General features: G+C 45.2%; 1 protein-coding gene across 1 annotated transcript in view; it reads left to right on the top strand.

Moving 5' to 3' along the window:
• Positions 1 to 26,956, top strand: part of LOC129324171 (cytosolic phospholipase A2 epsilon-like) — a 77,887-nt gene that overhangs the window by 24,938 nt on the left and 25,993 nt on the right. Inside the window, exons 3-10 of the mRNA XM_054971228.1 lie at positions 17 to 153; positions 2,957 to 3,088; positions 5,539 to 5,579; positions 8,170 to 8,212; positions 11,362 to 11,425; positions 17,046 to 17,200; positions 17,954 to 18,031; positions 19,846 to 19,883. Coding sequence (XP_054827203.1) covers positions 17 to 153; positions 2,957 to 3,088; positions 5,539 to 5,579; positions 8,170 to 8,212; positions 11,362 to 11,425; positions 17,046 to 17,200; positions 17,954 to 18,031; positions 19,846 to 19,883 — 688 coding nt within the window. The remainder of the gene's footprint in view (positions 1 to 16; positions 154 to 2,956; positions 3,089 to 5,538; positions 5,580 to 8,169; positions 8,213 to 11,361; positions 11,426 to 17,045; positions 17,201 to 17,953; positions 18,032 to 19,845; positions 19,884 to 26,956) is intronic.

Raw genomic sequence — 26,956 nt, 5'->3', positions numbered from 1 at the left:
CTATTGTTTGAAACAGTAACCCAATCTGACTGTTATGTGACTTTATGGCTGCCAACTTCTTCGATGCAAAAGGCAAAGACTTATACTGTGAATGATAACAAAGACCCAGTATGGAATGAAAGTTTTCACTACAGAATTCAGAATCAAGTAAAGGTAAGGACTAGAGCGTCAGTACTCTCTCTTAGCAGATCTCTAGGCAGATTTTGTGACTTAGGCATAGGGACAACTGACGGGGAGCCATGAGGTAGCCAGTGAAGAACTGGGACATTTCTTTGGTCCGAGAAGACTCTGAATAATTGTTTCTTAGTACTGCACACGTTCAAAACAGGCTATTCCATTTTCTGAGAGCAAATATAAAAATAATGGAGAAAGACGTTAAAATATAGAAAAGGAAGCACTATCCAGGGATTGACCCCTGTGAAGAGTGTTTGATGAACTCTTTGCTAGTCACACATATTATAATCACACAATGTAACATAAGGATATTCCTGCAGAAATTTCAGGTTCTGCTAGTGCCTGGGTCAGCTTGGAAGCTGTGGGGTAAATAACTTCTGCCCAGGAGCAACAGCTGGCCAGAGTCCCAAGGCTCGGATTTCTCTTCCCCTACTACCAGTGTGGTGTGTATACTTAATTATTGTATATATTTATTGTATACATATTGTATAGATAAAGTGGAACAGTCTGATCCCTGCTCTGATATTTGTATGTGTTGCCTTGCTTTCATGGGGTGGAGTCCCTGTTCTTTAGTTATGTTTGCTACTTAGAACTGTAAACTGCATGAGCTCCCTTGTCCTGAAACTAATTGCTCCCATCCCTGAATGGAGGTTGTTTTGAGCACAGCCAGCTTTGCAGTGTGAACCTATGATCAGGAACCTGCTCTTGCAGGTACCCTATTCCTGATTTGCAAGCAAAAAGGAACATCACATGGTCTCAGAAGTGGTCCTGTTACTTCTTTGGATTTCTATTACTGTATAAGAAGATTCCAGATTATACCCTTTTATTCAATAATGGCACACTTTAAGCCTCCATCAGCTTTATCCTTTGTGGGGAATTTAGGGTAAAACTGATGAGTACAGAAATTAAAATTGTACTTAGCAGTCACAAAGGTTGAATAAGAGTTTGAGGATTCTAAAATTGCAGTCTTGTACCATTGTATAGGAGGAAAAGCACTTGAGATTTATAATAATATGCCAGCGGTGTTTGCAGATGTGGATAAAACTTTAATAGAGGTTTTAACAGCCTTCAAACGTTATCTCAAGCAGTATTCAGTGGCTGATCGTCAAGCCTAAAATCAGGCTTATGTGCATACAGCCAATGAGAAGCTACTTCTTCAGTTGCCTTCTAGCAAACGGCTATCTGGCTTTTCTCCCACAAATAGACTTGCCAACCTCCAGGTATGACCTGGGGATCTCCCAGAACTTAAATTGATCTCTGGACTACAGAGATCAGTACATCCAGAGAAAATGACTGCTCTGAAGGATGGACTCTGAGGCATTATACTCTGCTGAGGTCCCTCCCCTCCCCAAACCCCATCCTCTCCAGGCTCCTCCTCCGAAATCTCCGGGAATTTCCTAACCCAGAGTTGGCAACCCTTTATACAAACATCTCTAATCAGTTCAAACTGAAAACATTATTTAAATGTATACTGCTTTAATAATTGTAAATATATAAACAATGGTTTTTAAGGCTTATATCTGTCCAGGCTGTGCCTGGAGAAGGCAGTCATTTCACCTTCATTAAGAGGTTGCTTAAAAGCTTACAATATGACACCTGGAACCATTGGGAGAGGTATTGAGGCTATTGACACAACCCCTCTGCAGATGCCCAAAATCTAAGGAAGCAGAGGACCTCAAGAAAAGCCCTGCTGGATCTAGTCCATATCTAGTCCAGCATCATCTTTCACCCAGTGTACAACCAGTTGCCCTGAAGAGCTGGCAAACAAGACATAGAGGCCAAAGCCTTCCCCTGATGGTGCCTCTTTGCTTTACTATTCCCACATTTACTTTCTCTGAATGTAAAGGGTTCCTCCATGTAGCTGTCTAATCTCCTTGTAAAGCTATCTATGCTAGTGGCCATCACTACTTCTGTTGTGATGTGTTGTTATGCTGGGTTGAACACCACACCCCTTCCCTTAGTTAAAAGAGCCATGGGCTATATTTTAAACATTTGCCATAGAAGCCAATATCTTTCATGTTATGTACTGGAGAGATATTTTGAGATTATCGTGATAGAATCATAGCGTTGGATGGGGCCTTCCAGACCATCTAGCCCAACCCCACACCCAATGCAGAAACAGCCTAAAGCATTCCTGACAAGTATTCATCCAGCTGCTTCTTGAAGACTGCCAAGGGGTGCAAACCCACTAGACCCCTAGGCAGCTGATCCCACTGCTGGATTACTCTTAACGTGAATCCAAAGTAGTTCCATTAACTAAAGATGTCTGAAAATCTCCTTTGCTGGCAAATAGTGTGTAGCAGAAGTACACTTCTGTTGACCAATAAACATTTGTTTTATGTTTATGCTTAGTATATGTAATTAGCAAACAAAAACATGCATAGAATTTATATAATTATGCCATAATTATATGGCATTAAATTGGAGCTGCCAGTCCAATTGTGGGGGAGATCCCCTGCTCCCAACCTTTGTCCTCTGCCCCATCTCCCCTGGCCAGCAGCAGGGAAAGGCCAGGGGAATGGGCCAGGAAGGCAAAAAACCTTCTGGGTCAGTGTGCAGCAGGGGCCCAAATTGGCCCTCTGAAGTATAAGAGCATGCCCTCTTCTGGGCGCGATGATATCACTTCCGGAAGTGACATCACCACCTGGAGGGTAAAGTGACCTGCCAACCCTCTCTTAAATTAACTCTTGCTGCAGAAAGAACAGAACAGTCTGGCAATGCAGACTGTTGCAGAATGGAAAGAATGAATGCAAATCTAACATTCTTCTTTGACTTTGCACAGAATATTCTAGAGCTCCAGGTGTGTGATGAAGATAGACATACTGAAGATGACCATCTCCTCACTGTTTTCTTTGATGTATCTAAAATCCAACTTGGAGAAACAGTCTGCTTGAACTTTCAGCTGAATCCAAAGGTCAGGACTGAAATTAGAGATAGTGGCACCAGATGAACTTTTAATTATTGAATATATTTCATTTATACCCTGCCTTTCTCCTCAATGGGGAACCAAAGCATCTTACATCATTCTTCTCTCTTCCTTTTTGTCCTCACAACAACCCTGTGAGGTGGGTTAGTCTGAAAGTGATTGGACCAAGGTCACCTGGCAAGCTTCCATGGCAGAATGGGGAGTCAAACCCAAAATCTCCCTGATTTTGGTCTAAGCATGAGATGAAATAACATTTTTCTCTTACTTTTCACAAAAGTTTTCATTCTTTTACTATGTGATCATAGTAAGGTAGCTTCACATTGTATGTAGTAATTTGTTTGCTGTGAGTATACTAGTATAAGTGACAGGGATGTATCTTTAAACACCTGTGTATATTTTTTGAGGATGTGTAGCCCAGTCAGGGATCCCAGCAACATACATCAATGTTCAACCCCAATGAATGTTAGTTGGACTTAAATAGGGCTGCCGACAGCCTTATTTGCCTGCCATTGGCCCCACTGCTCTGAGCAAAAAAATGACTTTGGCAACATCGTAATGTTATTCCTAGGGGAAACCTGAAAGTGATGTAGGGGTAGCTCTAGAAATTGCTATAAACTCTATAGATTCCTAGAACTGCCCTATGTTACTTCCAGTTTTTCCAGGAAGTGAAATTGTGATGTAAACAATGTCATTCCTGCCCCCCATTTTCCTGCCCTTAATCCTCCTGTTGGTTGCCAGGCTTGGCCTAGCAACCCTATTTAAGTCTCATTAATTTGAGTTAAATGAGAACTTGTCTTTCAATGGCTGACCCCTTAGGATAGCTGTTCCAGGTCAATGATATATGTGGAAATATCCTTGTAGGTGATTAGTATAATAACAGCGGGTTTTTTCTGCTTCTGTATGGCTTGTCGGACTATAATAAAGAGTGAGTGAGTGACAGACTGTCTTTCAATGGGATTTAAATGCAACTACATTTTTGTACCAGGCCTTAGGCATTTAAGGATGTATATATGTCTTTACCCTAGATAACTGAGAGAGACAACCATGCCTACTGCAGTAAAAACAGTAGTGTTGTGTCCTCTTGAAGACATTTTTTTTCTGCAGCATAAACTTCTGTGGACTAGAGCCCACTTCTAAGTCACCAATGTTTATGCTAGAATAAATAGGGGTCTCCCCCAAATCAATATTTTTTTGGATTTGAGTATCTGGAATACCATATATATTTGGTATTTCCAATATCTGGATCTAAAAATACCAGTATAGTATTCAGATTCAGGTTTTGTTTGGAATTACTACTATATTCGGCTCTGTTATTCCTTATGGGGGAATCTTTCCAGGGGGTTGGAGGGGTTGTTTTCCAAACAAAATACACCAACATTGCAGGGACTCTAGACTGCCAAGCCACTAAAGACCCCCCCCCCCATATTTCAAGTTGATTGGGTCAAAGGGTTCAGTTCTGTTGGCCCCTGAAAAGATACCCCTAGCTTCTCTCCATTATTTCCTATGGGAAAGGATATTATCCAGTGCTTTCGCCAGGGCAAAGACAGAAGCATAAAAAAGAGACTTAGACAAACACACAAGAGCAACTACACTGTCCTCCCAATTCAAACAGAACCAACAAAGCCCAACAGAACCAGTGTCAAACCAGAGAATCCCAGCAGAAACAAACTGAAGTAAGGGACACTGTCACAAGCTCAACAGAACCAGTGTCACTCACAGATGCCAGGCAGAACGCAGGGCCAGTGCTAGCCCAACGGAACCAAAATGAAACCAGAGAATCCCAGTTCCCAAACTGGCAAGAGAGTAGCACCAAGGCAGTCAGTCAGACCTCACAATGGCATAAGCAACATGGTCACACACACACACACACACGCAAACGCACACAGACACACACACACACACAGTTGCTTCCCTTCCCTCTACCCTTGTAGCCTGGGAAACCTACAAAGGGGTAGTAACAAGCTGCTGCAACCTTTAAAATGCAATTCCTGGATATTCCTGAATATATCTGGATTATTTGAGGATGTAAATATTGGTTTTTCCAAATGTACCCAAATAAGACTGATATATCTACTTGAATAATACTAAAAGGAATTTTACAGATATACTTTTAAACTGGCTAAACTGAATTGCACATCCCTAAGAATAAATAATTGTTACTTTTTAAGATGCCACTAGATTCCTAATTTTTATTTGTTTACTGTAGGAAACAAGTGCATACTTTTCTGAGACTACATTTTTAATCTGCGAATTCAGCGCTAATATGGAAGCACACTGCCTGGAACTTTTTATCCCTGCTGTGATTTCTAAAAGTATCACCCAGTATTGATATTGCCCTCATCTTGCTTGCTAAAAATAAAATTGCATCTTAAATGTATTATTATTAAAAGTGTGAGCAGGTCACTATTGGTTTTTATTTGTTTGTATTTTATTTTCAGGGCAAGGAGGAACTAGAAGTTGAATTCACACTGGAAAGCAGGTAAAAGCTGTTTTTCATGTACACCATTAACAAAGCTGCCTAGCCAAAGCATATAGCTTAGATAAGGAGCTTGCTTTGAATACCTGGTAACTCCTAAAATTTGATCCATATCTAAATCAGTATCACAGAATCACAGAGTTGGAAGGGGCCATACAGACCTTCTAGTCCAACCCCCTGCCCAATGCAGGATGAGCCTAAAGCATCCCTGACAAATATTCATCCAGCCTCTTCTTGAAAACTACCAGTGAAGTATCACTGATAATAAGTTTTCATAGTCACTTCATGGGACAATAATAGTAGCTGAAGATTCTGGGGTACATCTTAGTAGAGGAAGACAGCAATAGCTTTCAGGTTGGTAATGACAGTACTTACTAAGAGACTTCATTGAACAATTGTACCTATTATGTAGTTCAAGAGTACATTAAGGCCAAGAGACTAAACATCAAAACTGCTCTTGCAGTATATTAGTTCAGAATGCAAATTGGGGGGGGGGTGCTGGAATATCATGATTGCTTGTTCCTCCATGCATAGAAAAAACAACGTGACATGGGTAAGAGTTCTAGTATAGCACAATCCAGAGTCTCATATGAGTTCAAATGTGAAGTAGGGATGCTTGAACATCCCCTGAGTCATATGGGAGAAGATGGTCTTTCAGGTATGCTGGCCCCCAGCCAGCTTTAAAAGTCAATACCAGCACCTTGAATTGGGCCTGGAGGCAAATTGGCAGCCAGTTTAGATGGAACTAGTCTAGAATGATATGGTCCCTACAACCCACTCCAGTCAGCATTCTGGCCACAGCATTCTGTATGAACTGGAGCTTCCGGACAGTCTTCAATGGCAGCTCCACGGAGAACACATTGAAGTGATCTAATCTAGATGTTACCAGGGTATGAACCACAGTGGCAAGATTTTTTCCCTCCTGAAGGGCCAAAGCTGGTGAAAGCACCCCTGGCCACTGTTGCCACCTTTTTATCCAACAGGCAACCTGGGTCCAGCAGCACCCCCAAACTTGCTCTTTTAGGGGGAGTGCAACCCCATTCAGAACAGGAGATATTCCAATTCTAGGTTCAAACCTTCCTCCCACCAGTGGCACTTCCATTTTGTTGGGATTATGTTTCAGTTTGTTAGTGTTCATTCATCCCAAAAATGTCTTCAGGTACCTGTTCATAGTTTCAGCAATCTCCCTGGGATCTTCTGGCAGTGTGAGAAAGAGATGGACAACCTGTGGATGTCACCACCTTTTTAAAGGAATTTAAAATGCTAGGCGGACCCAATCAGGCGACTCACCTCAGTGGCCATTTTGGTGTTTTAAAAAGGCACTTGGGGGAGCGGGGACAAGAGCATCTCAGCTTATTATGCTGTGGGTCTAGGCCCTTGCAACATTTTAATATTCCATGAGTTGGACCAGTGGATGCCATCATCTCTAGTTTGGCAGTGAGTCTCTGACTTACTGGGACACAGGAGATGCTTAGGATGGGGAGAACAGAAGCAATTAGCTTGTGTTCTTGTACCGCTAGCTGCAGTGTATGTGGGGAGAATATTAACTATCAGTTTTCTCCCACTTGGGATGAGGCAATAATAAGCTGATTGCTTCAGTTCTGCATTTCTTAAACTCAGGAGGGAGCTGAAGCACTTGGCATCTTATCTTCCTGCCCCCACTCCAAATTGAGGGGGGGGGGCGTTCTCAGGGAAATAAGATGTCTTTCTTCCTCCACTCTGAGCTAGGAGCCAACTTCTGATTCTCCCCTGAAACTTTGATTGGTTCCAGCACAGCAAGGCTAGGACACAAGGAAGTGATGGAGGATCAGACCTGCACTGCAAACTGATGCCCCAATCACCGAGAGTCGCCTTCTGACCAATAGAACAGCTACAAATCTGTTCAACAGTTGTTTGGTGCAAGGTGAACATAACTTTAATTTTCTCACAGCCTGATCATGAATGCTGAACAGGATGTGTTCAACTTGTGACCAGGTTTGCTGTGAAATTTGCAGCATCCCTACTGAATACATGGATGGATCTCCTACACAATCAGCCTTCCCCATTCACTTAAATGAAAAGGATAGCTTTGTCCACCACACACACAAAGGTCAGTATTGTGTGAAAAGCAAGTGGCTTTTCAGGGACTCAGGTCTTTCACATCTTCTACTACCTGAGCCTTTTAACTGGCAGTGTCAAGAAGGTGTCACTTGGAACCTTCTGCATGCAAAACAGATGTTCTATCACTGAGCCATTGCTCTTTTATTAGCTGTCACTTCCATTGGATGAGATGCCCTAGTGGGTTGGGTCACTCTCCATATGTATTAGAGCTGTCATGTCTGTAAGAAGTCACTGAATCAGGGCTATAGTTTATATTATGGTCTTGACATGGTCAGTAGAAAAGTGGGCTTATAAATATTTTAAATAAATAAATTAATCTTAGGCAACATGACAGACATGGGGGGAGGGGTCTACCTGCTGAATCTGTTATTAACCTATGCTTCCAGGTACAACATTGAAAAGTAAGCAAAGTACAATACAATACCATCGTTGGTGGTCAAATCGTCACTTTAAATAATGTGATTTTCCATCCCCTGATTTTTTTTCTTTTTAGCCCTGATGTTCCAGAGAAGATTGTTACTAATGGAGTCTTAGTGGTAATTTTCTATTCTATTACCTTTCCTTAATTATTTGTTAAGTGGCTTAATACTAGCACTCAGCCCAAGCTTGATTTTCACTGCAGAAGTTTCCATTTAGGGATTTGTCCTTCCTTCCTTGAGATGGGAGGAATTCCCTGTTGCTTTGACTACCAGGCCACTACTAGAGATGGGTTGATATGGCCATTTCAGTTTCTTTTTGATTGTATATGTTACCATTGTCACTGGTTTGGTTTGCCTCATATTTGTTGCTGTTGCTGCTGACCCTTTGGTTCCTCTTATGCCATTTTTACACCATCTAAGGTCACCAGCATGAGCAAGGGACAAATGAAATCAAAATGGGGAGATGCAAATAAAACCAGAAAGCATTTGAAATGGATCTTGTGTGAACACTTCCTCACTTGCTCCTGAGCCCACTTGTGGGGAGGGTGGGTTAAAAATATAATAAATAAATAATAATACATTGGGATATGTAACCAAACTGCGTCTCACTGAAAACATTACAGTTTCAGAGAATAGCATCCAAATGTGGGTATCATTCCTCTGCCTTCCATTATTTTAGTGGGGTGCTCATTTGGATGTATTTCCCAATACAAGGAAGCAATAGGTTACATTTCCTCGGCGATAGTCACCCATTCCCTCTTCCTTCTGATACCCACCACTTACCAACAATTATGTACCACGTCACCAAGCAATATGAAAACTTGCTTGGCAAAAACATTTGTGAATGGCTCAGCAGCACTAATTAGTAGGGCTTAGTCTGTAAAGCGAACGTGCTTGGAATCTGCACAGTTAAACTGCATTCTTGTGACTGACTAGCTGGAACTGGATTTCATACTTGCCAGCAATATTTACATCACGCACACAATTCCCTGAAATGACTCATGCTGAGAAGAGCATGATCTGGAGAAGAGATGCTGGCAGATTTCAGCTTGCATAAACCATCAGGTCTTTTGGAATGTGACTGTGCCACCAAATGGCTAGAATAAAAATTGTAAAACATCTCTTCCCATTCTGGGTTCCCTAAATCATTGAGGCTAGGAAACTACAATCACCAGCCAGCATTCTTCCCATTGTCTGACCAGACTTCACACGTAGTGGAAGAATATTCATAGTTATAAAACTTCATAATGGCAGATATGCCCTCCTCCTAGTTAAAAGAGCTTTCTATCAGTCATCATAAATCTAATTTCCATGATAGTCTACCATTTGGATCAAAAATATCTGTACAATGGGGCCAGACAGACCAGGAAAATCCCAAAGTGGAAAAAAATGGGGGAGGGGAGACTATACCAGTACACTGACAATGGAGATCTTGCAAAACTACTTTGTAAGGTCTCCACCACCATTTCAGGGTTGCTGGGCAACTTCATAGAACATCATCATCATCATTATCATCATCATCATCATCATCACATTCAATTTATATACCACCCTTCAGGACAACTTAACACCCACTTAGAGCAGTTTATGTTATTATTATACCCAGAACAATCACCCTGTGAGGTGGGTGGGGCTGAGAGAGCTTCGAGAGAGCTGTGACTAACCGAGGCTCACCCAGCTGGCTTCAAGCAGAGGAGTAAGGAATAGAGATGGGCATGAACTGGAAAAAAAATGAACTGTGCAATTTGTGGTTTGTCGCATTTCATGAACCACGAACTTTTATGAACCTGCCCCAGTTTGCGAACTGGTTCATTTGGTTTGTGAAAATGTCACATTCAGGTCAGCAAATCATCACTTCCAGGTCAGCAGAAGGTCACTTCCGGGCTGGCAGAAGGCCACTTCCAGGTCAGCAGGTCTGCAGGAAGTCTATCCCCTGTTGCCTAGGAAAGTGATTGTGAAAACATCACATCCAGGTCAGCAAATCGTCACTTCCAGGTCAGCAGAAGGTCACATCCAGGCCAGCAGAAGGCTACTTCCAGGTCAGCAGAAGGTCTGCAGGAAGTCTATTCCCTGTTGCCTAGGAAACTGATTGATTGGCGAACCACGAACTGGCCTGGTTCGTCATGAACTTTGGTTCATATTTCGGTTCATGCCCATCTCTAGTGGGGAATCAAACCTGGTTCTCCAGATTCGAGAACCATCACTCTTAACCATTACACCAAACTGGCTCTTACTGAGAAGCCTTGTTTTAGACAGAGTGTATTGTTCAATTTCCTATCAAAACTGGGTCTCAACACCAGAATGACAGGCAGGAAAGTGGCAGCCAGTGGTGTAAAACAAGTGGGAGAGGAAGAGGAAAGAACAGTAGCTGGGAGTGGAAAAATGGGAACCAGTAAAGGGAGGGGAAAGATCTTGAGCCAGAACAAAGGGTTGGAGGCAAGCAGGGGCAAGGGGTGGGGGAGAGAAGAGATTTCTCTTTTCCTGCCATTCCTCACAGGCCCCCCAACTTGTTCTCTTTTTCATTTTATGCAAAAATCAGTTGCTGTAGAAAATACATTTCTTTCCTTGTTATGTCCTAAGTGGCTGCTGCTTGTAGATTGTCGCACTATACATTCCTATAATTAGTTTTCAGATGAATCACTTTCCTTTCTATTTATTTATTTTTAGTCCAACATCCTTCATTATAACGAGCAGGGAATTTATATGTTGTATTCATATCCTAGTTTCTTAAACTATTCCTATTACAGTCAGTATCCGTTTTCTGTGGTATTATGGATAAGGCCTATATATTTGGGAAGGACCTCTGTGGGACTCCTTTTAGTGGCAACTGGGCTACTTACGGTGAAATCCTAAGCAGAGTTACTCTAATCTAAGCCCACTGAAATCAATGGGCTTAGACTGGAGTAACTCTGTTTAGGATTTCACTGTTAGTGTGAAGTTTTGCCTTTTCCTATAATAGTGTCCCCAGTGCATTAACTTTTTTAACTGTAGAAGTGAACCTTAAAATTTAATCCCCAATATGTGGCTGCTTGTTCTGGCTGCTCAAAAGTATACCCCAATGTATACCTTCAAATGGACTGTTTGCTTTATTATTTCTTCACATATTCTAAAACAGTGTTCTAGTACAGGAAACAGGGTTCTAGTGACTATAGACTCAAATCAAACCTTGGTTTAGGGACTTTGGGTCACCTTCACTTCCTACATTTTCGTAGTAGAGCCAGGCTGGGGCAAAACTATGTGTCCTACATTGTTTTTCTCTGTTACAGTCTCGTGAAGTTGCCTGTTTGGAAGTTCAAGTGGAGAATGGGAGAATGAAGGATTGTTGTTCACGTAGGTCATTTCAGCCACTTGTTATACTATGTTAAAAACTAGCCACTGTCTGCCTCTCTATAAGTCATTCTAACTGTTAATGGTGAATGTACCAGCAATTCAGAATGGATTATAAATTGTAAAAAAACTGTTAGGTATATGCAAAAATAAAAGCAACCTCAATGGTGGGATATCATGTTACATAAAAATTTAGAATTTTGAGAATGGTTCTTACAGAAATCTTAGTTGCATGTTATCAAAATAGGAATATCTTAGGCTTGTGCATTTCTTTCATTATTAATTACAATAATTACAAAAATTGGATGTTTTGTAATTATAGTAATTAATATGAAAGTGAAACAAATTCCTTACTTAAACAGCCTATAATGAAAGAAACCCATGATTTTTTGAGGTTTTTTTTAGTAGCTTTTGTTATTGTAGAAGAGAGTTTCTGTTTCTTTCTGTCTCTGCTGTGTTTTCCTAATAGGGGCTTACAAAGGTGTGTTCCATAGGGGAGGGGGAGAGAGAGAGAGAGAGAGCGAGAGCACCTCTGGGTTTTCTTAACTGATTGCAAACTGTAGCCACTAAGATTACATATACATGTGAGGTAATCCAATTCTGAAGCATGTGGGGCGGGGATTTTAAATTAAATGGGCTGGTTTCACATTCTGGAGCTACCTGTTTGGAGTGACCCAATTCAGAGAGAGAGATCATTTGCAAGTTTTCTTATACCAAAGTGCAGTGTAGTATTTTAGACTATAATATTTCTGTCTTACTTTCTTAGCTTTCTTCTTGAATATAGTTTCTGTTTTATGTGTGGGCTCTCTAATTCTTTTTGAAGCATTTTATTGTTTTTAGTTGGTGTCCCCCCACTTCTTCCCTGCCTTATTATTTGATTTATGACTGGCTTTCTGGCTTCTTTCTGCCATTTCTTACTCTTTAGAGTCCTATTTTTTAAATTTAATCCTTCCTCAGTCTTATTTGCTTCACTGGTTCTTTGTGTGACTTCCTGTGATTGTGTGCTGCCTCAGTGTCCTCCTGCCAAACTCTTTTGATTTTAACTGTGCCCCCGCCCCCAAAGCTGCTGTGGTTCTTTGGGAATTACAATTCATTTGGGATTTGTCAGTAGCTCAAGCTACTGTTCTTCAAGCTAAGTGGCTGCAGTGCCAGTTTCTCAAGGTGCTTTATGTGCTACTATTTCCTATCAATTCTCCCATAAATGTTCATGTTATACATGGGCACTAGGGGAGTGCAAGCCAAAAAATTTCGGCTAAAGCCAAAAGCCAAAAGAAGAATCTCTTTCGAATAAGCCGAAAGCCAAAACGGCCAGCCGTTTCGGCTTTCGGCTTTCGGCTTTGTTTCAGCTTTCTTTCGGCTTTCGGCTTTCGGCTTTTTCAATGGGAAAATGCCTCCGTCTTCCCGGACGTCTGGGGGAGGCATTTTCCCACCGAATCAGCCCAAAATTGGTGGGGACCTTCCTCTAACCCCTCTCTAAAAAAACCCCAAGTTTCAGACCGATTGGACTTTGGGGGGGCCATGTTATGGCCCCCCAAAGCAGGTCCCCCTATCCTCCCATAAGAAAGCGAAGGAGCAGCATATTGTTAGCATGCTGCTGCTCATCTTCTTCATTATTTCCTATGGGGAAAAATGAAGAAGCAGGCTTCCTTTGCCAGGGGCCCTTCTCCCACCCTTCCTCCCACCCCCCACCAAGGCTCAGCCTGCTCCCACTTGGGGGGGCCATTTCATGGCCTCCCCAAGTAGGTGCTCTGCTCTCATCTCTACCACTGACAGCTGGGGGAGGCTTGTCTTGCCAGGGGTGGCATTTTGCATGCAAAATGCCCCCCAGCCCTCAGGGACCCTTCTCCCACCCCTCCTCCCACCCCCCACCAAGGCTCAGCCTGCTCCCACTCAGGGGGGGGGGGCATTTCATGGCCTCCCCAAGTAGGTGCTCTGCTCTCATCTCTACCACTGACAGCTGGGGGAGGCTTGTCTTGCCAGGGGTGGCATTTTGCATGCAAAATGCCCCCCAGCCCTCAGGGACCCTTCTCCCACCCCTCCTCCCACCCCCCACCAAGGCTCAGCCTGCTCCCACTCAGGGGGGGGGCATTTCATGGCCTCCCCAAGTAGGTGCTCTAATCTCTACCACTGACAGCTGGGGGAGGCTTGTCTTGCCAGGGGTGGCATTTTGCATGCAAAATGCCCCCCAACCCTCTGGGGCCCTTCTCCCACCCTTCCTCCCGCCCCCACCAAGGCTCAGCCTGCTCCCACTCGGGGGGGGCATTTCATGGCCTCCCCAAGTAGGTGCTCTTTTCTCTACCACTGACAGCTGGGGGAGGCTTGTCTTGCCAGGGGTGGCATTTTGCATGCAAAATGCCCCCCAGCCCTCAGGGGCCCTTCTCCCACCCCTCCTCCCACCCCCCACCAAGGCTCAGCCTGCTCCCACTTGGGGGGGGCATTTCATGGCCTCCCCAAGTAGGTCCTCTCAGCCCCTAAAGTCCACCCCTTACAGCCCCACACAAACCCAATTCCCCCCCAGCTGCCACACACAGACCCAAATCCCCACATTAGCCCCTCACAGACCCAAATCCACCCCCACCTGCCCCACACCCATAACCCCAGGAACAGGCTGGCAAAGGCCAGTCCTCTCCCTTTGTTCCCTATGCTGGGAACTTCTAAACTCTCTTTCCCTGGGCAATTCTGCACAGCCCAGGGGTGCCACAATGGTGGGCACACTTCTGAGTGCCAGCTGGTCCCTGTGAAAGAGCACCTGAACCACAGACACCCTCCCTCAAATTCCCCCACCACCTACAGAGATGGCTGGCCAGCCAGTCCCATTGTTCCCTATGATGGGAACCAACTGCACAACAAAGAATAAAACACAAACAACACAAAATAAAGTTTTTTAAAAAATTATTTTCTCCCTTTCAAAGTACAAGTAGGCAAAGCATTATGACACATTACACCAGCAGTCCCCCACACAGAAAAATTAACACAACTCACTTAACATCAGAGAATCACAAAACACGATTCCTGTCAAAAACACTTTATTTCTTGAACAGCTTTAGGTTACACAGCAGGGGGGCACACCAAAGGGCATGGCAGCAGTATCTTACACAAAAATGACACAACTCACTTAACATCAGAGAATCACAAAAGCACAATTCCTGTCAAACACACTTTATTTCTTGAACAGCTTTAGGATACACAGCAGGGGGGCGCACCAAAGGGCATGGCAGCAGTATCTTAAACAAAAATAACACAACTCACTTAACATCAGAGAATCACAAAAGCACAATTCCTGTCAAAAACACTTTATTTCTTGAACAGCTTTAGGATACACAGCAGGGGGGCGCACCAAAGGGCATGGCAGCAGTATCTTACACAAAAATAACACAACTCACTTAACATCAGAGAATCACCCCAAAATATTGCTGTCAAAAGCACTTTATTTCCTTAACTGCTTTAGGTTACACAGTAGGAAGGCACAACAGGGCATGAAAGCAGTGTACTACATAAAAATAACACAACTCACTTCACATCAGAGAATCACACAAACACAACTGCTGTCAAAAACGGTGAAGTGGGTTGTATTATTTTGTGTAGTACACTTCTATCATGCCCTTTGGTGCGCCCTGTAGGTGGTGGGGGAATTTGAGGGAGGGTGTCTGTGGTTCAGGTGCTCTTTCACAGGGACCAGCTGGCACTCAGAAGTGTGCCCACCATTGTGGCACCTCTGGGCTGTGCAGAATTGCCCAGGGAAAGAGAGTTTAGAAGTTCCCAGCATAGGGAACAAAGGGAGAGGGCTGGCCTTTGCCAGCCTGTTCCTGGGGTTATGGGTGTGGGGCAGGTGGGGGTGGATTTGGGTCTGTGAGGGGCTAATGTGGGGATTTGGGTCTGTGTGTGGCAGCTGGGGGGGAATTGGGTTTGTGTGGGGCTGTAAGGGGTGGACTTTAGGGGCTGAGAGGACCTACTTGGGGAGGCCATGAAATGGCCCCCCCAAGTGGGAGCAGGCTGAGCCTTGGTGGGGGGTGGGAGGAGGGGTGGGAGAAGGGCCCCTGAGGGCTGGGGGGCATTTTGCATGCAAAATGCCACCCCCGGCAAGACAAGCCTCTCCCAGCTGTCAGTGGTAGAGAAAAGAGCACCTACTTGGGGAGGCCATGAAATGCCCCCCCCCAAGTGGGAGCAGTCTGAGCCTTGGTGGGGGTGGGAGGAAGGGTGGGAGAAGGGCCCCAGAGGGTTGGGGGGCATTTTGCATGCAAAATGCCACCCCTGGCAAGACAAGCCTCCCCCAGTTGTCAGTGGTAGAGATTAGAGCACCTACTTGGGGAGGCCATGAAATGCCCCCCCCCGAGTGGGAGCAGGCTGAGCCTTGGTGGGGGGTGGGAGGAGGGGTGGGAGAAGGGCCCCTGAGGGCTGGGGGGCATTTTGCATGCAAAATGCCACCCCTGGCAAGACAAGCCTCCCCCAGCTGTCAGTGGTAGAGATGAGAGCAGAGCACCTACTTGGGGAGGCCATGAAATGGCCCCCCCAAGTGGGAGCAGGCTGAGCCTTGGTGGGAGGTGGGAGGAAGGGTGGGAGAAAGGCCCCTGAGGGTAAGGGGGCATTTTGCATGCAAAATGCCACCCCTGGCAAAGGAAGCCTGCTTCTTCATTTTTCCCCATAGGAAATAATGAAGAAGATGAACAGCAGCATGCTAACAATATGCTGCTCCTTCGCTTTCTTATGGGAGGATAGGGGGACCTGCTTTGGGGGGCCATAACATGGCCCCCCAAAGTCCAATCGGTCTGAAACGTGGGGGGTTTTTAGAGAGGGGTTAGAGGAAAGTCCCCACCAATTTTGGGCTGATTCGGTGGGAAAATGCCTCCCCCAGACGTCCGGGAAGATGGAGGCATTTTCCCATTGAAAAGCTGAAAGAAAGCCGAAAGAAGCCGAAACGTTTCGGCTTTTTTTCTTTCGGCTAGCCGAAACATTTCGGCTTTCTCCTAAACGTTTCGGCTAACCCGAAAGAAGCCGAAACACTTTTGTTTCGGCTTTCTTTCGGCATTCTGAAAGCCGAAACGCACATCCCTAATGGGCACCATTCATTGCCTCAAAAAGGGAGACCCTTTATTCTATTTATCTGATATTTTGCAGTGCAGATGTCCTAGTGGAGTATGGCAACCTCCCTGAGAGTTGTCCAATTCAGATAGAAAACCAGGAAGGTTCCAACCCAAGAAGGGGTGGGGTGGTACTTCCATTGAAACCTCTGGGAAATAGTAACAAGTTAGCATTATGAAAATGAAATAATAACTAAAGTAACAGTAACACAACAGAACCATATGAAACAATCCAATAATGAAACCATCCCCTTAGGAATTAATCATAAAAATGAAAGAAATGAAACAAACTCTAGTGGCCAAGTCTATTTAGCTGTTCTGACAGTGACTTTTTGTATTATACACAGATTGAAATGGTACTCCTTAGTTCATAATGAGGATGGTGGGAAGCCTTGTATCCTGGGATTACTAGAAGGTGCTGGAATTCGCTCGATCCAGGCTGCTATCTGGCCTACATTTCCAGCATTCACAAAATACTTAATGAAACTCTTTATTGCAGTGTGTTCTGAGAGATTATTACATAGATTTTTTCAACCTTCTTTTAGAACGAAGATTTGCTTTTTCAGTTGATGGGTCCCATGAAGGACACCAGGACCTCACATTGCGCCACTGGCTTTGTCCTGCATCTCCTGCTAAATTTCACTATATCAAATATTTCCAGTCAGAACTGGGCATTGAACTCCCAAGTTGGCTCTGTTCGGTATGTTATTCCTTGTCTTCATGAGGAGTCTGACATGCTATCTCTGAAAGGGAACTGTTGGAGACAGAGGGAACAGGTTTTTTTGTGGGGAGGGGCCTTAATGTCACCCTGTGCCCCCTTTTCATGCATATGAGGTATGCTGCAGCCCATTATGGTTTTCCCTGTTTCCAGTATGCTGAGCAAACGGTTGCTGCTGTCACCTTCTCACCAACCTGCATGAGAAGTATCAGCAGTTAGGAGGAGCAGATTCCACCCAGAGGGAGAGGGAAGGCAATTTGAGTGGTGATTTCTTCTAGTCACCATTGGTACTGGCTTACAGGAGTTGGGCTAGGTGAGTGATAGGAGGAGAAAGCAGGAAACACTTGCCTGCCCTTTCCCTCTAATGGTATGTCCAGGTGCCATTACCATTTGCTTTGGTAATTGAACAGAGGTAGTAGGAAACAGCAGCTCTCTGATCTCTGCCTGTCTGGTGGAGAGAGAACAGAAGAAGAGAAGGACATTGTGATTCAGTATGGAACAGTGAAAGTGCTGATGAGGAGATGCATCTAATCCTGCTACTCAAGGAGAGGAGGCAGATAGGAATGATAGCAGCTGCACAATGGGCACAGTAGGACAGAGCTCTGGGTGGTGGACCCTGCCAGAGCTCTGGGGCCTCAGCAACTGCCCATGTATGCCAGAGCCTCGTGCTGGCCTTAGGAGCCAATATGGATTTCTTTATAAAGTTTTTGTTGTGGTAATGTCATTTTTGTGCAGGCTTCCAGGGACCCAAATGAGCTGAAGACTGTTCCTCTGAATTCACTTCCTATACAAGAGACTGTAACGATAGCACCGGTGAGAGTTAATTGTTGACTTTTGGGATCAAGTAATGCACCAAAAACTTTTCAATGTATAGAATCCAGGGTACAGTTATACCATCATTTACAACAGGAAAAGCAAACAACTATCGCTTCCTTGACCTACACTTGTGACAAAGTTTTCCTGTAAATGTGCTCCCACATTGTCACGTTTATCATGGTCTGAAACATATTGGTTTTGCTAGCATGATATAGTATTAAGTGGGTATGCATTGGGTTAATTTCTTCCTACCATAAATTATTGTACCAAATTATTTTTTTTGTAATTGTTTTATGATGTAAATGAAGCAAATAAGTCCAAATATGATGATACAAACCCTTACATAAGAAATAAAGGAATAAGAACTGATCTGATTGGTTTGAACATGCATAATTTTGCATCCAACTCCAAGTCCCTGGCCAATGCCCAGATGTTTGGTGTTTATTGCCAACAGTGTGTTATATCTGTACAATTAGCAAGTGATTGTTTCTTTCATTCCTTGGTCTATTATTCATGCGTTTGTTACTTACAGCTTTAGATCTGGATTAATTTAGGGCCGTTTCCACACTGCCTTATTTTATCACTTGTATTGCACCATTCTCGATGCCCCTTTTTAGCGATCGTGTCCACATGCCTTCAGGAATATCTTGCTTCTGTCTCTGTTCTCACTTTGCTCAAAAGAGCACCATTTCCTCTAGAGGATTCAGTTATGTCAGCGCTGACAAAATCAAAGTAATGCTACTCCTCTTTTTTGCTTTCTTAAAGGCAGAATATTGACCTTTCATTGAACTTAAAATGGTTCAGATCTCCACCCACCAATCTCATGATAGACTGCCTCTTTGTCCACCGCTTTCCACAAAAAAAATTGGAGCTTTTCTGTGGTGACTTAGTTTGAACTGATTAAAAGGTTTTTTCTACTTGGAAGAGCTTTTCTGTTAGGATATTCATAGCTCCAAAGAGTCTCAACCATGGTACCACATGCTGCAGTATTGCTTGTGGTTGCCTGATTGGTTCTACACATGATCCAGACCTCGATGCATCTGTACCTGGCATATCTCCAAAACATTGTGTGAAAGCGTAACACCTATGTCCACATCCGAGTTGCCCAGGCATGTAGGCAGAAAAACGTAGGCAGGAAAACATTACCCTGGAACATAGGCAGCATTTTTTTTTAATGCAAAATAGCAACAGCCAGTTGTGTACGAAACCAGTTTTGGAAACGACTGACAAGATTGGTCAGAGGAGTGTTTGAACTGAGAGTCAGCGACAATGGGAGTGGCCGAATAGCCATTTGTGGTGGTACTTGGGAAAAAGCAGTTTCATGTGTTCTCATGCATGGGGGAAATAGCGGTAAATTCCTATCACAACATGGAAAAAATGGAACAAGAGCTTTAGCAGTTAAAGTGGCAGAACAGTGGAATGTTAAAGGAATGTGCACAGCACGATTGCAAAACAGTGTGGACAAATGCGAATAAAACAGTAGAATTGTGCTAACGTGATACTAAAATAAGGCTGTGTGAAAACAGCCTAGGTTTGATCTGCAGGTTCTATTTTGTATGGCTTAAGGAAGAGTGCAGTTACTGCCTCTTAAATTGTTGCATATGGGAAATATTAAATACATAAATACATATAAATGTATGTCTAAAATGGATCCTAATATAGGGAGCTAGAAGTTTTCCCCAGCAATTTTATTTGGGAGGAGCCAAGACATTTTAGAGATAGTAAAATTCTTTCTAAAACTGAAATTAATGAAACCTTTAATGTTCCAGTAGCTCTGAAGATATGTACCCATTCTTGATTTTTTTTTCCAGAACAAAACATTTGAGTTGAATGTGAAGTCCAAAGACTGGTAAGAGAACCTTTCCTAAAGCCTAACTAAAAATCAACACACATTTCCCTGTTCGTCTTCCTCCCAACCCTAAGATATTTGTCATTTCATCATTTTCTTTTTTCTCATCTGGGAACAACAGGTGATTGTAACCATTTTCTGGAAACAATAAAACAGAAGAGATTAATTGACATGATTACCTAACATTGTCAAGAAAAAATACTTATGTTCTATGTGATTGCTAGCATTAGTTACTTCTTGAAGTGTAGCATATTTATAAGCCCATGTTCAGAATGAAATGTCCTTTATGTTGTCATTGAATCACTGATATTTTTTTTTTATAATATTTTTTATTTTTCAATATCTAACATACAAAACTACTACATACATACATAACCTACAAGACAGTAACTACAAAAAACTACAATAGCACAAGGGATGGGAAAGAAGGGAGAAAAAAGAGAAAGGGAAGGAGGGGTGGAAAAAAGGGGAAGGTGACCTACAAACACTAAACACTACATTTCAATGCTTTCCCTTCATACTGCCATAGTAAAAAATAGCTTAATAAAATAGTGACGGAGTGGTTGATCATACAAATTACAAATTACAGTTCAAATTAACTTTTTCCCTCCCCTGGGCCTCGGGCGCAATTCCCTCTGCGCAGCTACCGCCGGAGCGCTCATTGCTTCCCCCCTCCCTTCAGGCTTCGAATCCTCTTCTCTTTGCTTGGTGTCTGGTCCAAATTCTGAATTTTTATCCACAAAATCCCTTAGCTGATCTTCCGAATTAATCTTGTAAGCTTTATCTTTATAACTAAACCCGATTCCTTCCGGGAGTAGCCATTTGTACTTTATATCCCGTTCCCTCAAAAGAGCTGCCAACATCTTGTACTTAAATCTTTTCTTCCGCACTAAAAATGGAACGTCCTTCAATATCTTGACTTTATTTCCCAGAAAGTCCAATTCTGCATTGTATGAATTATATAGGATACTGTCCCGGACCCTCCTAGATGAAAACTCGATAACAATCTCGCGAGGCAGCTGCCGCTTCGTTGCATATTTTGAAGATGCCCGACGGACTCCCAAAATGGCGCTTTTCACTTCTTCTTTAGTTGCCCTCGCGGGTGTCGCTAAAAGTTCCGAGGCGAGATCCCATACATCCTCCTTTTCCTCCTCTTTAACATTCTGGAGACGCAAAATGGTTTGTGTTCGCTCCACTTGCAATCTGATCAGCTGATTTTCCACCAACTTTAATTCCCTGTTCGCTGCTCTTGTAAGTGACGCACTTTCCCGGGCAGACTTCTCTGCCCCCCCCCCGCTGCTTCTTTAATGGCTTTCACATCGCTTTCAATTAAGCCCACCCTTTGATCTGTTTCATTCAGCTTGTCAACAAAGGGTTTTATGGCTTCCATAACCGCTCTTTTAACCAGTTCCTCAAGCGTCTCGCCCCTCTGCAAGGCCGCCGTAACTGACTTGCCAAGAGAAGGACTCTGCTTTTTCGCTGCCATTTTAGGGGGGGGGGGGCGCCAATCTTCCGAGACTCTATGAGGGGGGAAAAATCTGAGTCTTCTAACCTTCAGACCCCACCACTCCTCACATGCGCTTGTAGCAACAGAAGGGATTCGCTTACTTGCAGGCTTTCGCCTAATCCTGCTCCTTGCCGTTTTCCATAGCCCGGCAGCACACTGGGTGCCGCGCTCGTCTGCCGGCCTCCATAGGGACAAACGGGCGATTTACCCCCTGCCTCGATCTGTCAGAGGGCTCTTCCCGCCGCGTCCCGGACTCAGACTCCCTGCCTGAGAGTCTGGGGGCTAACCTTTGCAGATCAGCCGCCCGGCCAGGCGGCTCGGCCGCTTCCTCTCGGACCTGCCAAGAGGAGTGTCCGACATGGCTGCGAAAACGAAAACGACCTCGAATCACTGATATTTCCAATGCTGCATTCAAAAAAGTAGGAAGGAACCAAAGCCTCAGTCATCCTCCAAACACCACAAATACAGTCTCGCATTTGCATATTTGCTATCAAGTTAGTTGAGAACATTTATTCTACCAGCTCCACTAATAAAAATCATATGAATAAAAGTAAAAAAAAAAAAGAGAGAGAGAGAGAACATTTATTCTACCAGCTCAAGAGTATCTACAGTAACTGTAGAAAGTGCATCAATTTTCAACACTTCAACTTTAACATTCAAGTACTTCAACATTTGTGGCACAGAAGGCCTGGTAGAAATAACTGTTCACTACTAGAGGTGGGCACGAGCCTAATTACGACCCAAAAAAATCCACGAAACAGGCTGGTTTGTGGTTTGCGAACCAGGGTTCGTGGAAACTCATTTCACAGAACTTCCACGAACTTTATACTGGTTCGTTGGGTCATATTACAGGGGCAGTTTAAATGGCCAAATGGCCAAATGGACATTTAAACTGCCCCTTTAAGGGACTTGCAAGGGCAGGTCACTTTAAACTATCACCTGCCAGCTGATAGTTTAAAGGGACCTGCTGCAAGCCCCCTACCTCCCTGCCCCCCAGCCCCAGCCCCAACCCCACACTTACCTTAAGGAGGGCCACTGCATACTCCACCTCCTCCTGTGAGGGGTGGCAAGGCCTTCACCCCTGCACAGGCCCACAGAGGAATGGAGGAGGCTGAGAATGGCCTTGCCGCTCCTCAAATGGCTGTGGCGTGTTGTGGCCATTTGAGGGGCAGCAAGGCCATTTTTGGTCTCCTCTGCCCCTCTGCGGGCCTGCAGTGGGACAGAGGAGGTTGTTTTTGGTCTCCTCTGCCCTTGCATGGGTCTGCAGAGGGGCAGCAAGGCCATTCTCAGCCTCCTCCATCCCTCTGCAGGCCTGCGCAGGGGTGGAGGAGGCCAAAACCAGCCTTGCCACACCTCACAGGAGGAGGAGGATGCTGCAGGCCTCTTTAAGGTAAGTGTGGGGTTGGGGCTGGGGGGTGGGGGAGTGGTGGTGGTGGGGGGCTCAGGTTTGGGCAGTGTAAAAGGCCCTGTCACCAGCAGGTCCCTTTAAACTATCAACTGGCAGTTGGGGGAATCCCCCCCCCTGCCTCCTGCCAGCTGATAGTTTAAAAGGACCTGCTGCTTGCAAGGCAGGAAAAGGCCCTTTAAACTTTCAAATGCCCCTTTCCCTGCCGCTGCTCAGCGGCCAGAAAGAGGTATTTAAACTCCACGAACCACGAACTGGGTCGTAACTGGGCCCAGTTCCGTGCCAGTTCGTGGTTTTGGGTTTGTTAAAATCCACGAACCATGAATCTCATGGTTCGTTTTTTTTTTGGTTCATGCCCATTTCTATTCACTACCTGTTTCAAACCATTGCCTTCCATCACATTCCTTTTAGCACTTTTTAGTTAGGCAGGTGAGCTACCTTGAACAAAATGGATCCTAAGATAAGGAGCTAGAAATTTAATCAGGCAACAGTTTAGAATGCTTAAAATACTTCAGCAGAACACTGGAAGAAATGCACTTAAATGGTCCCTGTTTCTAAACTTGTAAGCACCTGTCTGTGCTAGGAAGGTAAGGTACCCAGGACTAACTTATAGGCAAATCAGGTGTTAAAATTGGTAATAAATTAAATTTAAAAAGTTATAAATGCTGGAATCCCACTAGACTATCATATAAAATATCAGTGGTTATTTGATTGCCTTGAAGAAAAGTTGACTGAGATATCACACAACTACCTTGCAGGATCTTGGCTGACATTCTGGGTTTTCTAGACAATATAAAACATCTTTGGTGAGACAGAGAGGGGAGGAAACATCTTTCTCTAATAGGAAGTTTGAAGACTAGGATTTAGAGGCCTTCTCCAGGTTCATTTAACCTGACAGATATATCCCTTGCTACTTTTGCTTCATACAGTTATGATGGTTAAAGTGTTTAGAATTTAAGGCAGACCTTTTTTTCATGCAGAGCACATTTGAAATACAAAATTGCAATTCTGATCTGAATTCATGTTTGTAAGAGTACTTCATCTGTAATAAAAGGCTAACAGAGTGAGGGAACGCCCATTAAAATACTGAAAGATTAGTATATCTGTGATTTATTCAAATATTAATGTACCATGTCTGTGTGGATCAAATGGGTCACAGTCCACAAGGAGCTGAGTGTATTTAAAGCCATTAGTTCCACTAGATTAAATTCACTTAACTCACTGTATTATAGTCATGTATCTAAGGCTCCATTGAGATATCAGGAACACATCTCAGTTTGCTTAGGACAGGCACAAACCAAGTTTGCATGCTCCCTCCCTGCTCCTTTCATGTGGTACACCAAAATTGATGCCTTCAGTGTAAGTGTAGATAGTCATGACTAGACATGGGCATGAACAGAATTACGAACGGAAAAAAGCTACGACCATCACGCTCAGCTGTTTGCGAATGAGCCATTCGTGTGGTGCCATTTTGGACGAACAGGTGGTCGTCTCTAAGCCTCGTTCGTGCATTTGTCCTCTGTTTGGGAAGCCAGACATTCTGGCACCTTCAATCAGTTCCCTTGGCAATGGAGGCAGGGACTGCCTGAACACTGTCTGCACTCCTTCTGTTGCCCTGGAAACTCCAATCTAAGACCAACATACCTTGATGGGCAGGTTTTCCTTCCAAGTGTGGACCTCAAAATTGGATACATGGCTGCAAAGAGCAGGGAGGGGGGAGGGGGGTGTTCTGTAGCCATGAGAACTCCAATCTCATCCCCGCAAACCCTGTTAGACAGTTCTGACTGCCAACCATGGACCTCCTGCTTTTCCCTATGAGACCTCTGCTTATAAAAGGGAGTGTGCTGCATGCTCTCACTTTCAGTTTCAGCAAGCAGTGGGTGGGAGAGAGAACTGTTGCTGTACTTGCTAGTGTTCTTTTGAGAGAGAGAAAGGGAGAGTGTATTGGAGCCTGACACTTTTAAGTGTGGGGGAATAGGGACATCTCCTCTGGTTCCAGGGCTGCTGCCTGGCCCTGGGGCCAAGCTCAGTGGGTACCTCGGCTGAGGGCTCACACTGATTATTGGTGCCTGATCTGGTCAGGTCTCTGGGAGTGCGGGGCTAGGGTTCTACCCCCTCCTTCTGGTTCCAGGGCTGCTGCCTGGTTCTGGGGCCAAGCTCAGTGGGCACCTTGATTGAGGGCTCACATTATTAGTACTAGTGCCTGATCTGGTCAGGTCTCTGGGAGTGCTGGGATAGGGCTGTAGCCCCTCCCTCTGGTTCCAGGGTTGCTGCCTGGCCCTGGGGCCAAGCTCAGTGGGCACCTCGGCTGAGGGCTCACATTATTAGTACTAGTGCCTGATCTGGTCAGGTCTCTGGGAGTGCTGGGATAGGGCTCTAGCACCTCCCTCTGGTTCCAGGGCTGCTGCCTGGCCCTGGGGCCAAGCTCAGTGGGCACCTCGGCTGAGGGCTCACACTGATTATTAGTGCCTGATCTGGTCAGGTCTCTGGGAGTGCTGGGCTAGGGATCTATCCTTCCTGCCTCTGGTTCCAGGGCTGCTGCCAGGCCCTGGGGCCAAGCTCTGTGGTGGGCACCTCTGCTGAGGGCTCACAGTGTTCTCTGTCCTCAATTGTAGTTTGCTCACTCAATGAAGCTTCGGGCTGGGGCCAAGAGTGTTGGGGGGAAGTGCAAAGATTGTCCTGGTTGCATCACAGGAAGCAGTACTGTGAGGGGCTTGGGGGCAACTGAAACTCCTCCTCCCCAAGATATACCTGTGGTGGCTGATGAGGAGGTCAAAGAGGTCTTGCCGCTGGAGGAAGAGGGGCTCTTAAAACTTTTTGAGAAGGAGGAGGAGAGGCAGGGATCCATGAAGGAATGGTTTGGGTTCAACGAAACATACAGCCCGTCCCCATCCCAAACTGCTGTTGCTGTCCCTGGCTGCAGTCCACCCCTCACTCTGTCTTCCGCGGTAAGCTCCACAGCATGGCCTGCTGTAACCCTTCGTCCTCCTTCCCCTGGAGCAGTTAGTGGACCACGTTTCAACCTTGCCATATGGAGGCACTTTCAGGCCCTTCCTAATGACCCCCGTGTGGTGCGGTGCTGTGTCTGTGGTGCCCTGGTGCGCAGAGGCAATGACCTGAAGCACCTGTCATTGATAGTCCTGACTAGGTACCTGAAGACGCACCACCCAAACCTGTAGTCTCTGTCCTCAGCCAGCGACACATCCTTTGGGGGAAGAAAGAGAAAGAGGGCTACCTTCTCTTCTGACGAGGGATCAGTGGGAGGGTCACCAGAATCCATCCCAATTAAGAAGCCTTGCCCCAAGGTTGATGCCGGTGGGAGTAGAATGCTCAGGCAGGCCACGCTCACGGAGGTTGTTCCCTCGGGGTCGGGGACAGTGCTGCTGAAAAGGGTGAGGTCGAGGGCTCAGGAGGCAGGTGTTCACGTCATGGCAGAGATGATTATCCTACAAGGATTCCCCCTGTCTGTTGTGAAGAGCGTGGGATTCCGCAGGATGCTTCAGCATTTTGCCCCATGGTTCTCCATGCCATCATGACACACCTTTGGCCGTCGAGTCCTGCCTGCCCTCTACCAGTGCATGTGAGACATGGTGCTCAGTGAGCTGTTGGCTGCCAAAGGCTGTACCATACACTTTACGGCAGACCTTTGCAGCGGATGCCATCATGGCTACCTTGGCATCACTGCCCACTGGTGGCAGCCAGAGGACCTCCGCCGCCCCAGACCAAGAAGTGGCACTTGAAGAAAGGTGCCATGCTTGATGCCAGGCTACAGGGTAGTTATTCCAGGTCAGGGGGATGGACAGGGTTCATACTCAGAAGAACATCGCCACCACCATAAAGGCAGCTCTGAGGGAGTGGATGCTAGCCAGGGGAGGAAAGATTTGTCCGTGGCTTCATGATAACGGACGCGGGAAGCAACATGTTGGCAGCCCTGAAAGAAGCATCCCTCCTGGGCCTGGTGTGCATGGCGCACAAGCTGCACCTGGTAATGAGGGACGTGTTTGGGCTGGGGAGCAAGCCAAGGGACAGCTGGGACGAGGGAACTTTGTCGATGCACAAAATGCTGGACAGCTGCCATCGCATCGCTTCCCACTTCTCCCGCAGTGTCAACTCTTCCCGCGAGCTGCTCCAGAGGCAGAGGGAGGGGGAACCCCGAGCACC

Source organism: Eublepharis macularius, chromosome 2, assembly GCF_028583425.1.
Source record: "Eublepharis macularius isolate TG4126 chromosome 2, MPM_Emac_v1.0, whole genome shotgun sequence".
Lineage (NCBI taxonomy): Eukaryota > Metazoa > Chordata > Lepidosauria > Squamata > Eublepharidae > Eublepharis > Eublepharis macularius.
Note: the sequence above shows the minus strand (reverse complement) of the source record. Positions and strands in the feature narration are given on the sequence as shown.